Source organism: Barbatula barbatula (genome assembly GCF_947034865.1).
Source record: "Barbatula barbatula genome assembly, chromosome: 1".
NCBI lineage: Eukaryota > Metazoa > Chordata > Actinopteri > Cypriniformes > Nemacheilidae > Barbatula > Barbatula barbatula.
The window spans coordinates 3,949,808-3,966,048 of record NC_136766.1 but is presented as its reverse complement, the minus strand read 5'-3'; the positions used below and the strand labels follow the sequence as shown (position 1 = coordinate 3,966,048).

The 16,241-nt window shown below is 36.9% G+C and overlaps 2 protein-coding genes across 3 annotated transcripts; one reads left to right on the top strand and one right to left on the bottom strand.

Annotated features, from left to right (window-relative positions):
• The first annotated feature begins 4,554 nt into the window (after nucleotides 1-4,554).
• On the top strand, nucleotides 4,555-10,839 carry drd4b (dopamine receptor D4b). Its single transcript, XM_079465509.1, has 4 exons — nucleotides 4,555-5,207; nucleotides 5,760-5,872; nucleotides 6,274-6,854; nucleotides 8,584-10,839. Exons 1-4 carry the CDS (start codon nucleotides 4,962-4,964, stop codon nucleotides 8,784-8,786), a joined length of 1,143 nt encoding a protein of 380 aa, XP_079321635.1. The 5' UTR covers nucleotides 4,555-4,961; the 3' UTR covers nucleotides 8,787-10,839.
• sirt3 (sirtuin 3) lies at nucleotides 10,457-14,697 on the bottom strand. Of its 2 annotated transcripts, none has more exons than XM_079465520.1 (9): nucleotides 14,484-14,673; nucleotides 14,100-14,193; nucleotides 13,846-14,019; nucleotides 13,543-13,775; nucleotides 13,317-13,417; nucleotides 13,001-13,162; nucleotides 12,557-12,769; nucleotides 11,160-12,202; nucleotides 10,457-10,595 (listed from the first exon to the last, which is right to left on the bottom strand). In XM_079465520.1, exons 1-8 carry the CDS (start codon nucleotides 14,587-14,589, stop codon nucleotides 12,179-12,181), a joined length of 1,107 nt encoding a protein of 368 aa, XP_079321646.1. In that variant the 5' UTR covers nucleotides 14,590-14,673; the 3' UTR covers nucleotides 10,457-10,595; nucleotides 11,160-12,178. The 2 variants fall into 2 exon arrangements, with proteins under 2 accessions (XP_079321646.1, XP_079321647.1); XM_079465521.1 differs by lacking the exon at nucleotides 10,457-10,595 and having other exon boundaries at nucleotides 11,534-11,872; nucleotides 12,109-12,202; nucleotides 14,484-14,697.
• Nucleotides 14,698-16,241: the final 1,544 nt, after the last annotated feature.

The following is a 16,241-nucleotide window of genomic DNA, read 5'->3' as shown; positions in this document are numbered from 1 at the left end:
TGATGGTTTATGGTTTGTATTGGAGTTGCTTGGAGAGGTTGTTTATAAAGTATTACAGAAGTGTAGCCCGTGAACATCCTGTTTTAGGTCAGCCGCCATTTTTAGAACACAGTTTCGACCTTAAATTCATGTTAAGAGAATGTCTTACCTTTCTGAACTGCTGGCATACTTACATGTCTTTGCTCATTTAAAATGAAAGGGGTGGATAAAAATGGCCTCGTATTGGAAAGATGAAGACGGTTTCAAGTGTTTCAAAGACAATCAAAAGATGACTTCTAGAGTAACTTTTCTGTCAAAGGCAAACGTCACCTGGGTCAAGATATAGCTGTCATCTGTGTGGTAATAAATACTTTCACAGTTTTCATGATTTACGTATAACAAGTAAAAAACAAACACAAACAGTATGTTAGTGCCGCAGGGAAATTAAAGTCATCTTCAACCAGAACCAAATAGCAGAGATATTGTACACAATGAACTATAATTAATTAATAGCATGATTAGGTATAAATTGTACAATAAATAATAAATTAGGTCGTTTTCGTTTCCATTTCGTATATAGGTCTATAAACCGCTGGCAGTATAAATTGAACTCTTTTTAACATTGGTGAATCTCCTTGTGCCTAGCAGTTTATGGAAGGTTGTAAATTACTGGCCAATGATGTCAATGATACAGCCACGGAGATGAGAAGATCTTTTCATATCTTAAAATGTATTTTCTTTTAATGCCTCAATATGAAGTGCATGCCTGTTCATTCGAACTTACTTGTGAATAGAAATAATCAACTTATATATTTAAATTTTAATAACAGTGTAAAACACACACACATACATACGAACACATACACATATCCAATATATAGAATATTGTTATACCTACATATGGATCATGCGCGCAAGCTTTTAATACATACAAAAATATAATAAAGAGTTCCCAATTCCCAAAAAGTACAAAATAATGTCAACATCTGAAGCCTTTAAGCCCCTGAGATCAAATTCAATTGTACATCTAGCTGAGATGTTATGTATTTTAAACCACCAGAGCTAAAACAACAATGATTTAATAAATTTTAAGCCAATATCATGGGAGAAACAGAAAACAATAACAAGACATGATATAAAAAGGCATAACGCAATAACTTTCTATCAGCATGATCTGAGAGTCAAAAGTAACTTCATTGGTTATTGGAAAATAAAGCACCTCAATAATAATGGCTTGGAAAATCATTTAAAGTAACAGTTCACCCAAAAATGAAAATTCTGTCATCCTTTACTCATTTACCAGTTGAACAAAGAGAAAGATATTTGGAAAAATCCTTGGGACCAAACAGTTCTTGGCCACCATTGACTATCATATAGGAAAAATTATAATGGTAGTCGAGAGAACTAATTACATTCTTAAAAATATCTTATTTTGTGTTCAACATAACAAAGACATTTATAAAGCAATGTTATGGTAGTCAATGGTGGCCAAGAACTGCATGTTTACAGTTGAGCATTTAAAGCATTCTTCCATATATCTTTCTCTGTGTTTATCAGAACAAAGACATTTCCACAGATTTGGAACAACTTAAGGGGCAAATAAAGACAGAATTTAAAATTTTTGGTGAACTATTTCTTTGAGAAAAAAAAACGACATACTCCACAAGCTCATACTTCTTTTTACCATGCACTACAGCTTCATGGACTTTAATGCATCATGCATTGCACCTAATGCAATAACTATCCAAATCCATACCAGATTTGCATACCTATATTTGCATTATGTGGTTGATCCATCATACATACACGTTCATGTGTATACCTATATATATTTGTATATTTAATGTGTATATTCAACGTATAATGTGTATATTTTGTGTATACTGTCCATATGTGTATATCTATTTATACTTTGCACTGTATGTTTGCACTACATACTGTCGCTTAAGTTTGTAAAGTCATAGAGTTGTTTGTCTTACCGTTTTCTACTTTGTATGGAGTACACACCTAAGACTTTCACTCACCACACGTGAGTTGAGTTGTTCTGTTAGGATTTTGCTTTCTTTCTTTTCGTTCCCATAAACCCAGTGTTATGAAAAAAATATATACATTTAAAACTCGCTTTTCACTTTCGGTGATCTGTCTACTATGTGTCCCCCAAACAAAGTTGAGAATATCTATTTGAATATTATGAACTCCCTGTTGGATCACACAGCAGACTTTACACAGTAGGCCAGGGCTATTCAATTACAAATTCAGTTGGGCCAGATTTTCAAACCGAGAAAGGTTAGTTGGGCCACTCATAGCAGCGGCGAAGTAGCTCGTAATGACACATTTTAAAACCAACACAAACAAATTTATTGAAAAACATGTAAGCCTTACATGTTTTTCAATAAATTTGTTTGTGTTGGTTTTAAAATGTGTCATTACGAGCTGCTTCGCCGCTGCTATGAGTTTCATACACATCTGCAGCAAGAATTTCAACTCTCCGACTGTTGGAAGTATCTGACAGGGGTACGTTTTTTATAGCAGATGCCACGCTCGTTTTAATTTTATCGTCATTTATCACCTCATCCACGATGGCCAGCATACAGTCCTTCACGGTTTCAGAGTCTGTGAATTGCCTTTTCTTTTTTGCCAATATCCAGGAAACACGAAAGGGATGCTGCGGTAGCTCTCTCTTGGGCTGTAAATGACCGTACCATGGTAACACTGCTCCGGTTGTAAGATGCAATCAAACTCTGCACTTTTGCAGCCCTCTCTTGAGATCCCTCAGGAAAATTGCTGCGGAAAGTCTGGTGTTTCTCAATGTGGTGCCGCCGCAGATTGTTATCTTTACTGCAACGCACTCATTACAAATTAAACACATCGGTTTGGCATTTGGATGTGGCGGTAAAATAAACAAGTATTTGTCAGTCCAGGCAGGGTTAAACTGACGGTTTTCATTGTCAATTTTACGTTTCAGTGTTGAGAAAGACATATTGATAGTAATGTAGGCTACTACCGGCACAGCACGCTCTGCATTGTTTACGTGTTGGTAGTTTTGGCGGGACGCAAAATTACCAATCCCACTATGGCCACGTCAAGAGCCGCCCTACGAAGCAGCTCGATTGGTTGGGGTTAGGCATTTCACATGGACACCTGGCCAATAGTAGTGTGTGAATGCTATTGAAGGGCGGGTCTTGGCGTGGCCATAGTGGGGAGAAAAATATCGCTGACGCGACCCTATTTTCCCTTTTATACTTTCTATTGCGGGGCCACTCTGAGGTTGCTTCTGGGCCGCATGTGGCCCGCGGGCCGCCAAATGAATAGCCCTGCAGTAGGCTGTTGTAATACTGAATATTAACATTCCCATTTGTGTGGGGTCATTGTAGGACATTGTATGAAAAACAAATCCAAATCAATATCTGACAGGAGTGATAAACTGTGTACAGTACACCAATCTAGTATATGCAAAAAAATATTTATGTAAATGTTTTCATATATTCAATTCAATTCAATTTTATTTATATAGTGCTTTTCACAATTTGCATTGTTGCAAAGCAGCTTTTACACATATATACCACCAAAAATACAGAAATATATTTTGACATTTTTGAAAGAGACTAATAGACCCCAGACTAATCATAAAGGTTACATAAGCTTTATAAAGAAATCTGTTCTGTTCTGTTCTCAAAGATGGAAATTATTTTTATTAGAAATGTATTGAAGGGTTAGGGCATGGTTTCATCTTCAGGTTTCATAGGATTCATGTGAGAATGAACTTATCTCCTGAATGAACTATGAGCTAAAATTACTCTCTTTCTATCTCCCCCCCACATACTGACAGACTGCCGTTCTCGCCTTTTACTTCCACCTCCCGCACAGCTACTTACTATTCATAGTAAATATCATTTAAGATGTGTGCTGTACTTTATCACTTCCATTCTTCTGTGGAACACAAAAGGAGTTTAATATGGCACCAGTTGCTCGTTTCCACAATTATAACCTTTCAAGCTTCACAAAAGAGACAAAAGCGCTATAAACGTTTCCCAAAAGTGTCCTTTAAGTAGTCCGCTTGACCTGTGCCCTACATTATAAAAGGTCTTTTTAAATAAAGAGCTTTGCGTCAGAACAGGCCAAACTTGTGTCATTTGTGTCTTTATTTACAGATTATATTTTTGTACCAGTAGGACAGATTTAAGATAAAAAGGTGGGTGTTAAGCTTGTTTTTATATCGAGCTTCGACTGCACCTTGTGGGTTCCAAAGTAAAAAAATGGCATACGGGTTAAATCTCCCAAAAGCAAATGAATGGGTGAATGAATGTGTGAATGAATGGGAAAGTGAAGGTACCACGAGGAGACGAGAAATTACAGTTTGTATAACTTTGACTATAAATACCATACTGTTTTTTAGCAATACTATGGTAAACGTCTGGTTTTAGACGAAACCAATACTTAAACCATGTTTTTGTGTTCCACAGAATTAAGTCATACAGGTTTAAAATGAAATGAGGGTCAGATTTATTATTAGGCAACGGGATAAACTATCCCTTTTAAAATTGTGGGTTATTACATTAATCCATAAATTAAACCATTCCATCAAACTGTATTATACTGGGATGTCATTTAGCTTTATGTGTAAAGAATATTTACCAGGTCAACATTTATGAACAGTAATATTATGACAGCTCAACCTCTACAGCCACAAGAGACCTAGAGTTGCCTCGACAGCCTTCAAGTGCGTCTCGCGACCAGATACCGACGTCGCCAAAGTTACATTTTGACATCAACTTCCTGTCAAATGATTTTTTTCTTTCCTAGATGACCGAACTGTTGTATTTAACGAGCGGTGTAGAAAACAGAAGATGGGACAGACCTGCCCAATACCGCACAGGTACCTCCGTCCGGACAGAGAGTGACCTCCAGACACAGCACGATGGACTTCAATATCATTAGACATTAATGAAAACTTGTCGCACGGATCGATGCGTTAAGGAATCATGTCTCTGAATATCTCGAGCTTGAACATCACCCTTCGCGCGCAGCCGGTCCATACCTACAATTTCCTCGCGCTCATCTTCGGAGTGCTGCTCATCGTTGTGATCATATGTGGAAATGCGCTCGTGTGCATCAGCGTTTACAAAGAAAAGGCTCTGAAGACGACGACCAACTATTTCATTGTGAGTTTAGCCGTGGCTGACCTGCTGCTGGCTGTCCTGGTCTTACCACTGTTTATCTATGCGGAGGTAAGTCACGTTTGCGTAAATGCCAACGCGGTTTGAGACATGAGAAGTTTGCAAATGAATGCAAAGAATTATGGCATTGACAAATATTTCATACAAATGTGTGAAATGGTAAAAATAAAAAATACACTATGGTCCTGTGACTACATTGGAACCAATTAAAAGTCTACCTTTTTATAAATGATAAAGTGCCAATAGGTTCATATTATTTAGATCACATTGAGATTAAACGACTTCTTTCACATATATTTACAAAAAGAAATATTGCGATATATAACTTGGTTACATAACTCGCTGGTTGAGTCCTTTTTTGTTGAGGCCACTTATCGTATTAGGCTCAAACAGTATAAATCGTTGCCACATTTGGCTCATTGGATTGGTTTGGCACCATTGGAGCACCAAGTGTGGTCTGAATGTCAAAACAGTTTGAATCACGAAAAACACGTGTTGTAGCAATGTAGAATAAACACAAGGAATGGCCAGTTGTATAACAGTACTTTGTAGCAAATGCTCATTCTTGCATTTTATGGTGTAAAACATCTGCCATCTTTGCAGTTTCAAGGTGGCGTTTGGTCCTTGAATTTGGCTCTGTGTGATGGACTGATGACCATGGATGTGATGCTCTGTACGGCATCTATATTGAACCTTTGTGCGATCAGTGTTGACAGGTTTGGATTTCTTTCCTATCCCCGATGTTGTGAGCGTGTGGTTTGGCTTTGTCCTAAAACAGTGAACATTTGCATGAGCCCCGAGGCATTTTCTCTAGAAAGAATGCATAATCAGTTTATAGTATTTCATTTTGACCCTGATCAGGGTTGCGGAAACAGTGTATGCTGGATTGTTTCTATTGTGTGTGAGGCCAGCTTCTTTTAAGATAACTAGTTAGAATAACAAAACTATGCAACCAGACACAGACTGTGTACAGTTTTGTACTGTTTTGAGGCAGCAAATATGTAACATTTGAGTCCTTAGGCTAAGAGTTAAGAATAAATGGTTTTGCGTGCAAGTCTACTGCATTAAGTCTTTATTTCAGTGCATCGGTGCATAAATGTATATGCCTCCTTAACAGGTTTATTGCTGTGTGTATACCGCTGAACTACAATCGCAGGCATGTTGACCATCGTCAGATTCTCTTACTATCCGCCACATGGCTCTTGGCCCTTGCCGTGGCCTCTCCTGTCATTTTCGGAATAAACAATGTTCCACAAAGGGACCCAAGAGAGTGCAAACTAGAAGACAACAATTACGTGGTGTATTCCTCCGTATGTTCCTTTTTCATTCCCTGCCCCATAATGCTCCTACTGTATTTCGGGATTTTCCATGGCTTGCGCAAATGGGAAGAAGCTCGCAAAACCAAACTAAGAAACAGTATTCAGGCCTGTCGGAGGCTGCAGCACGCCACAGTGGCCACCGCGTTTCCCCCCTTGGGGGCTCTGCCCCGTGTCATTGAGAGGGATTTGGCTCAGTCCAGTGAAGAGCTGGACGACTTAACACAACCATCCTGCGCCTTTCCACCAGAGTATAAAAATAGCTCCATTCAAAGTGTGGCTTACCCGGAGATTCGCAATGGCCACCCAGCCAAACAAAAGAAGAGGGCTAAGATCAATGGCAGAGAGAGGAAAGCCATGAGGGTTTTGCCTGTTGTTGTGGGTAAGTTTCGAAAGACAATTCAAATTCATAAAGTGTTTCCTGCGGGTTTCGGGATGGGGAATATTTGTGCATGTGTTGCCGTTGAAGATGCTTACTATAAAATCCATCTGATGAAACTTCAAAAAGCATAACAAACAAACATCCAAATGCAACTTCTGAGCTTTCACTGACAGGTCTGTCCAATTGAGTTGTGTACATACATAGACAAGACATAAAACAGAAGTTGCAATTCGCTGTAACACCTAAAGAAACTTTTAACTAGAAACAAATCTCAAAATCCAGTAATGATGTAATGGTTGGCCTTGTGTCTTAACCTAATTTCCAGCCCACGGTTCATTGACACACTTAAGCAAAAATGTTGAAGATGCCATAAAACCGCCGTATGATGATCGCAAATAAACTTTATGTAGATGTTAACATGTCTTACAAATATCTCTTTTGTTCAATCTTATTATTAAGATTAACGTTTAAATGTAAATGCATACTGTGCTTGTTGTGTGGGTCTTAAAGGGATAGTTTACCCGATAAATTACAATTCTTTCATCGTTTACTCACCCCGAGGTTTTTCCGAACCTGCACAATTCTTTTTTTCTAATCACAAAGGAAGATATTTGGAAGAATGTAGGGAAAATAATACTATGCGAGTCAACAGGGGATGAGACTGACATTCTTCCAAATATCTTTCTTTGTGTTAAGCAGAACAAATAAGTTTTTACATGTTTGCAACCTGACGGTGAGTAAATGGGTTAACTATCCCTTAACAACCGATTTTCCATTACAATTGTTTATTCTACTTTATTATATCACAATATTTTTACAAAAATATATTTTGGATGGAGTTGAATCAAATGTAAGCAAAATGTATTTTAGTAAAAAAAAGTTAAATCGTATGAAGACATTTCTTAAAACGGTATGTATCATTTCAGCAAAAGTATTTGTAAGGTAACAAAGGTAAAAAAACATGCTTAAAATGTTTAAAATAGATAAAAAATAGATATTTGTCTTTAAAGTTATTGACTTAAACTTTTTAATTTAGTTTACACCATTGAAAGTAATTGTTAAGTGTCAAATCAAACAGAAATATCCACACAACCGGTGTATGGAGCGCCAGTGATGAAGAGCAATGCAATGTCAAATGTAATATTTCTTTTAAACCATTAATCTTCGTCTGACGTCATGAAGGTGTCGACCTCCTGCTCTAATTAGAAAGCTGAAAGACATTACGTGATGTAGTTTGGTAGCAACCACAGAAATAATGTGGGTTGAAATACTGAGGGAGTTTTTTACTTCTGTGGGGTTTATACCTAAAACTAGGTAAAGGTAAAACAACTGCTAATGGAGAAACATGTAAACATTTCCTACACCAGGAAAACATGTTGCAAATGATGTGAAACATTACAAACCCAATATTGGATATTTATAGAAATACCATAACTATACTTGAATAATTTAGGAGAGCAGAGGCCATGGAATATCATATTAATATCTATAATATACATGAGGTTGATTTAGCAGCTTTGTGCTCTAACTTGCTTTCCGACATTTAGTTACAAAATCATGAGTCAAACGTTATGTTATGTAATTTAATGGTTTATAAGCTTATAGGCTTAGTTTTGCACAAAGAAAGTAACATAAAGATTTGCAATGACATGAGGGTGAATCAATGTGTCAATAAAGATTTTGGGGCGAACTATCCTTTAACTAATCGTGATGTTTTATCTTCCTGCAGGTGCCTTCCTCTTTTGCTGGACTCCGTTCTTTGTGGTTCACACCACGAGTGCTCTGTGTGAATCATGTCACATCCCTCCATATCTTATGAGCACCGTGACATGGCTGGGTTATGTTAACAGTGCCCTGAATCCAATCATCTACACAGTCTTTAACACCGAATTCAGGAAATTCTTCAGAGGATTTCTACAGCGCTGTTGTTGACATCCACCTAACAGACTTCAATATATGACAATACCATAATTTATGTTAAAGACATTTCAGTGTGATAAAGTATATTTATAATACATATGCGTATTTACTTGAAACTGCTTGATTTTGTTTTTCTCTTGACGATAATCTTGCCAAAATATGTTTTCCATATTTCATATATAGTGGACTTTATATGCAGTACAACTTAATAGTCATAGCGGTGCCTGGTACTTTTCAGTATCATTAAAAAATGCCTGAAATGTCTAAAAAGTAAATGAATAGTTCACCCAAACATTTTATTCACCCTCGTGTCGTTCAAAAGCTGTATGACTTTTTTCCTCAGCAGAACACAAATGAAGATATTTTGAAGAAGGTCGGTAACCAAACAACATTGAGCCTCATTGACTTCCATTGTTTGAACATTGAACATTTCTCAAAATATCTTCATTCGTGTTCCACAGAAGAAAGGTTGCTGTCCTTCCAAAACCTCTTATGTCCAAATTCACAGTTTTTGAATGATTTAATACTGTTTTTGAAGTTGACAAGCACTTTAGAATACGTTTTAATAGTTAGATTTTTGCAAAACCCTGTCATATGGGGTAACTTATAATAATGATTTAGTATAATAAGGTTTCAGAAAGACAGCGACGACCATGACAGAATTTGTATTTTTGGGTGAACTATCCCTAAGTTAAGAACAATAATCGCTATGATTTATCACTTTCTGTACATATTTGGTATTGTGATTTTACTTTTTCATACGGTTAAATGTTAAAAAACCTCATTTGTGTTCTCGTAGACGTGCCTCAAAGTAGCACTTGCATATACATTGATTCTTTTTATTGACAATAGGACTTTCAAATATTCTAATAGATACGTATTAGTTGAAATGGGCTTGGATTTCACTCTGCTGAAACCGCAGTGAAGTGCTAATGGAAAACCCCACATCCGACCGAAAGAGTGTCTAATGAGGTTTGAGACTTGTGTTCCTGTTAGGTAACAGTGCACCAATGCTTCTCCTTAAAGACCTCAGAACATCTTCAGCAAAGTGTCTAATGAACTTCCCGAAAAACATCTGACCATATCTGGTTCTATTCGGCCTTACTTCAAGCAAATCATCCGAGCACACTGGGGGAAAAAGATCAGACACCTGTGCCGAAATCCCACTTTTTTCTTCTTTCATTGAATAATAAATAAATGTCTGCATGATCAAGTGCAGCTCTTCTGGTATGCCTGACTTTGGCATTTCTCAGAAAATGAGCCAAATCCCTATCAAAGGTGAATCTGGGTTATCTTACACAGTCTTTTTGTATGCATTTTAAATATTGACCGAAAAATAGGGCGAAGTGAACTCTTAAGTCATTTCAATGCCTTACTTTCCAATTCTATCAAATCTTTAAATCTCTCTTTTCGTCTTGATTTCAACAGATTACTTCAGGAATTGATGTTTCGCTTCCTCTCCTTAGCCTATATAAAGAACTGCGAAACAGTCTGGTGTGAATTAGAGAGGTTGTGTCCGTCGGATGCCAAAATGACACAATTAAGTCTGAACTGAATGCTGAGCGGTTCACCTTCTCGCTGTCCTCAGACAACTAATGCAAATCATAAGTGCATTAATTCTGAGAATCATTCTGTTCCAATCTCTGAACATCGCCATTTATGAAGGTGACAAACACAGCGTTGTTAACAATAGACTTTAGTTAACAATAGATTTTAAAGCAAATGTAAGGACTCCAGAAAATATCAACAAAGATTGAACAGCACTACACAGTTAATAACTTTTAAACATATCTAATAATGCCAACACAAGAATGTAAATAACTATACATCAAAACGAGTGCATTTGCAACGAATTTCAATTTTTCAAGCAATTTATTGAAGTTACTTTTGACCAACTAGGTCATGTTGATTTAAAGTTCCCTTTATGTTCACACAGGTCTAGTTTATTGCATTAACGTATTTCGCAATATTGCACATTCTGGAAGTGTCTATAAAGTATATGTCTTTATTCTGAACAATGTCTATTGCTTTATAATGCACAACACATTAAACATCTTTTTTTGTGAAATGCTTTGGACACTTTCGTGTCACAATTTGAGGTTTTGTTGTGTTACTATTATACTATCATTATACAAGAGGGGTTTGTGTTCAAATATTTTTAACGCCACTTTATACAACATACATCACATGCCATATTCTGATTAAAAAGAGAATTATAAACATTAGCGACGCGCAATTTATTGTATTTTAAACGATTCACGATTCACGATTACAGATTTGCTCATCATCATGGGAACATCTCTGGAGGTGAGCAATGATGTTTCATCATTTTGCTCGATTACTTGAGCAAAATCATTGTGAAATTAATGTTTTAATAGCAAGCACAGAGGTCCAATAAGGTCAGAAAATCATCACAAAGCTTGTATCTTTTAAACTGCCACTTTACAGGAAATAAATAAAAAAATGCAATGCATTTCTACTATTTTAATACTTTTTTGCAGAACCCACAGACAAAGATGAAGGGTGACCATTGATAATGGTATTGATAATAAAAAAAACAAGAAATGGAGTAAAAAAATGGAGTTGCAAAGTTTCATTGCGAATGTTCATTTCGTGGTGGATTGTTTAGATGATTGATTGCGTGCTTTGAAATATGGTGTTGAAGAAGTTAAATGGCAGCAGATAATAACACATTCATTGGCTGAAAAGTATAGGCCTGATAAACATACTGAAGTGAAATAAAAAATTTAAAAAGTTCTGAACTGAAAAAATAATTGTGTTTATTAATCATGATTAACATTTTAAGCAAAATAGCCGTGATTACCATTTGACCCATGATTGTGCAGAGCTACTTAACATACCGTAAACCACACACACAATATGAAGTAAAAAGGAAACATGTCTGGGGAAATGGGATTTACAACTGACCAACCAAAAAAGGCTCTAATGCACGTGCATTAATGCACTTAATGCGATGCATTTTAGATCAATAGTCATTTTCATATACCACAATTACAATAGCTTTCCTGTAGCTCAGTGATAATAGCATTGCTTTAAGAACGTAAGGTTGTGGTTGGATCCCAGGGGATTGCAGATACCTATGTAACATGTATAGGATAATGCAATGTAAGTCGCTTTGGATAAAAGGGCATTAACAATTACATCAAAATGTTAAATAAACATATTTAGGACTTATTATGACCTATTAGGCAAAATAAAAAATGTTAATGACATCTTGAAAATTGGTCTATAGTCATAAAGTGCTTGTGAATAGCTACAAGAATGGAGGTAACTTATTGTAGATTTTCATAGATATCCAGTACATAAAACTCACTGTTTTCATAATTGCATGCATGCAAACTACTGAGGGGGACCAACAGCAGATTTGAAACAGATCCCACTGCTCATTCTTCTCTTTTCATTGAATCCTACAAAGTACAAAAGAAATATTTCAGATGCCTATATGTTGTGTTTGTTAAAAAGTTCTCTTTATCGCTTTCTCCCCAACAAAAAACAAACGAATTAAATTATTGAGTAAAATTGTGTGTTAGGCAGTCTTGTCATGTAAATGTCTTGCTTTTCATTCTTTTGTAGGAATCGTGACGAATTGTTAGTGAACATTCTTGTTTTATTAAATATGACAGGGGGCGGTGCGCGAGGACCATTAAAATTTCATTTCTCAATAACTCTTGTAGAATACAAAGTCTCATTTATTTGCTGTAGAGTGAAGACTCATTTACATACGTCCTCCGGTGTGATTTATACGATTGATTTTAACTCACCATCTCGGTGCCCACACTCATTAGGGCATCTAATTCTTGCATCCAGCCGAGGAGCTCCACCAGCTTCTTTACCCCACAAACAACATCACCCACCTCGGCCACGTCATTGTGACGCGGAGACCCCCAGGCGAATGGCCCCACAAGATCTCGATTTATCAGAAGGCGTGACACAGAGCTGGGAACCGCGCCAGCTAAGCTGGCGAAGGGCTCCACCTAATAATTTTGAAACATTGCAAATATTAAAGACTGAACTGGGTGATTCAACAGTGACATCTGCTGATGATACGGAGACATGACACAATTCAAAGTCCTAATATGTATGTACCGGTGACTTGAAATGAAATAATATGAAATGGTATTAAATATTTATAAATGCTTGTCTTGTCTCTTATATTGAGAATCCACAGCATAGTGCTTACTGACAGATGAAACATCATTGCTCACCTCCAGAGATGTTCCCATGATGATGAGCAAATCTGCCATCGGGAAGTCTGTAAGGTATGTGAAGAACTGTTGAGGAAGTTCCTCACCGAAGAACACAATGTCATGCTTGATGACTCCCTTACAGACGGAGCACCTGGGTACAGTTCCTTTCATTATATCATCCTGTAAGGGAAGAGACCTATATGATGATCATACAGAAATAACATCAGTCTTTATTAAATCACCGGACAATCTGTCTAGATGGTTGGGACATGCTTACAAAATATGTTGAGGAAAAGTGCAGTTACAGAAGTGACAGAGCACATCACATACTAACCCGAAGCTCTTCACCTTTGTAATCCCTACGGCAGACCGTGCAGGTGGCCGTTGCAAAAGTTCCATGTGCCTCCACCAACATCTTCGGTGGAACGCCTGCCACTGCAGTCGATTAAAGAATAAATACGACTCTTATCAAGAGTGATTTTCATATTTTTCTTCATAATATTTATCAGCACACAGTAAGGGATTGAAAAATCTTCCATTTCCAGGATTTAGTTACTCACTTCGTTCCAGTCCGTCGATGTTTTGGGTGTACATCCTGAGCAGCTGGCCCTTATCATGAAGCAGTCGAATGAAGTAGTGCGTCAGGTTGGCTTTGTAATTGCCAGGATACAACTCTTTGGCAAGTGTAAAAAAAGGGTTGGGATTGTGATGGAAGTAATTTATTTCAAATATGGCCTCCGCATAGGGTAGATTGTACTGTTGAAGGTTGTCGTAAAGACCACTGCCAGGCGATCTGGGGGAGAAATACGATTAGGGAAGGCCGCAAACATCTCAAAGTGGATTGTGGACGATCGGCCGTCTACCTGAAGTCTGGGATTCCACTGGGTGTGCTGATGCCTGCACCAGCCATCACCACAATCCTTTTAAAGCTGCGTTCTCTAATATTTGCCGCGATGTCCTCCAAGGTTTGCTGCTGAACAGTGCCACGGGGTCCTCCAAACAGGCCTCTTGATGCACCACATCTTATAAACGCAGATCTATACATGTTTGAGAAAAGGTCATCTTACTGGGAAATTCATTCATTCAAGAACACCACAGAAAACAAAACCATACTTACAGACTATGCAATTCAGATAGAAACTGTGAACTCTTCTGTGCATGAGAACATGGTGACGAGATCTTCTGATGGGAGAAGTTTCTCCTTGACGGATCTACAGTAAAAGCATCATTATAAGAATGTCTACAGGTCACAAATACACTTGAATTCCTGTTTAAACACAAGACACTGTTATCTAACAACAGAGATAAGAATGTGTTGCAGTGTCAATAGCCATGAAAACTCATAACGTTAAACATTAACGTATTTAACAATAGCGTTTCTCCAAAGCCACTTGCAATACATTCAAGTTATACATTTTATCAGTAGGCTGTGCATTTGAACAACATTCTTTGCAGCACGCACACACTAAACATGTGACGATAATGGCAATAACACAGATACATTGTCTCGTGCACAGTCCTCTTCTCCAACAGCAGTTTTCCGTAAAACGTCGTATAGAAACACACAGCACTGTCGTTTTCGGGTACAGCATGACGAGCTCGTACATTATATTTACTACATTAACTTCATACTCAATTCATCGCATGCAAATACTGTATGACTGTAAATAAACAGAGAAGGTCAGAAACACACTGATGACGTGCACTACCGTAATAACGCGTTTACTATTGATGTGTCTTTATCCGATGTTTCCAAAATTCCAAATATCCAAAATTATTTGTAAATCTTATATTTTAACGTATAAAAATCACGGCAATAGTATACAATTATTATTAGGGTTATTACATCTCTTTAAATAACAATTAAAGTACATTTTGTTTTAAGTGCGGCGTTACTGCAGTACTTACGATGGTTTAATGAGCGTCACTACTGCTAGTGTTTTCCTTCGTGGTATCAAATATTTAATGTGATTATAAGTAAATATATATATATATTGAATACGAATATAGAAGGAGCCAAGGATATATATATATATATTATTTATAAAAATGGGGACTATTTTATTGCCGGGGTGAATGGGGGACTTTGATTTTGCCTCTCTGAGTCTTACATGTCGTTGTGACATCATACGGAGTGCGATGCGGCGCCGGCGCGGTTTGTAGTTTTGTACATGATTTGATCCAAAGTATGATTTCATTTTCATGGATTTGTATGTCATCCTAAAGAGTTTTACACAGTTGTAAATGCCATACCCGAAAACATGGTGTTACTATTAAAGGGAATTCTTTCACACTATTCTGTGACATTCTCTCTCCCATCTCCTTCTCTGGGTGAATTATCTATTAGAGATCATAAATGCAACAACAAATATATTAGATGTGTTTTTATGGATACACTTCATACAAATAGAGTAAAACGTTACTATATTTTCAAAGTTAATATTGTTTATTCAATACTTATTTTTTGTAAAATTGAATTCAATAAAAAAGTATGATTTCATTTTTAACAAATGTACCCCGACAACTTAAATATAACAGAAGCAATTTCATAATACTTTATTATTAAGTGCGCATAGATGTTTTCTGGTAACAGTGCAAACATTTGTGAATGCAAGTCGAAAACAACTTCACATTCAAGCTATTCATGGAATGGATTTAATCTATTTATTAAATAGAGTTTTTGAATAATTGAAAGAAATATATATGTTCATCCTTTCCACATACGTTAGTGAGTTCATTTAAATATGCCTTCAATATGCAGTTATATTTGACTTTAGACGTCTTAAATATTATGATTAGATTCGACCACTGATAATGTTGTTAACCTATCAGTTTTAGAATGCATACATTTGGTCAAATTTTATATTTTCGAAGGTTTTTGTAGTCCTCTTCTTGAAGTCATTCCCACTCCTATTCTATGCATCTTTACATCGAAGAAGCCAAAGAAGCAGGAATCACACCTGCTGTCACAATTTATAGAGTCTATGGTCACAACACATTCGTGTTGATGGAGTGTTTAAAAGTGGAGTGTGATGGACGGTCACGCACAGTGAGAGATGAGGATACTGAGGAACAAAGAGCTTAATGTCCACCGTCCAGTTTTAATGACTGATGAAAACCAGCTTTTTTAATTTAGACCTGATGGAAGTCAAAGTGAAAGGTCAAGAACACTGTGAAATGGGGAACTGACATCAGCATCACAGTTTGAAACCTGTAGAAAATTATTTCAGGTGCTCATAAACTGTTGAGGCATTTTTTT

Excerpts from the sequence above, each read along its gene's own strand:
- sirt3 (XM_079465521.1), bottom strand. The coding sequence starts at position 14,589 with ATGTACGAGCTCGTCATGCTGTACCCGAAAACGACAGTGCTGTGTGTT. Across the intron at positions 14,194-14,483 it reads AGGACTGTGCACGAGACAAT|ATCCGTCAAGGAGAAACTTC; the intron begins GTATCTGTGTTA and ends CTTTTACTGTAG. Across the intron at positions 13,163-13,316 it reads ACAAAGGTGAAGAGCTTCGG|GATGATATAATGAAAGGAAC; the intron begins GTTAGTATGTGA and ends CTTCCCTTACAG.
- drd4b (XM_079465509.1), top strand. The coding sequence starts at position 4,962 with ATGTCTCTGAATATCTCGAGCTTGAACATCACCCTTCGCGCGCAGCCG. Across the intron at positions 5,208-5,759 it reads CACTGTTTATCTATGCGGAG|TTTCAAGGTGGCGTTTGGTC; the intron begins GTAAGTCACGTT and ends CCATCTTTGCAG. Across the intron at positions 5,873-6,273 it reads TGTGCGATCAGTGTTGACAG|GTTTATTGCTGTGTGTATAC; the intron begins GTTTGGATTTCT and ends CCTCCTTAACAG.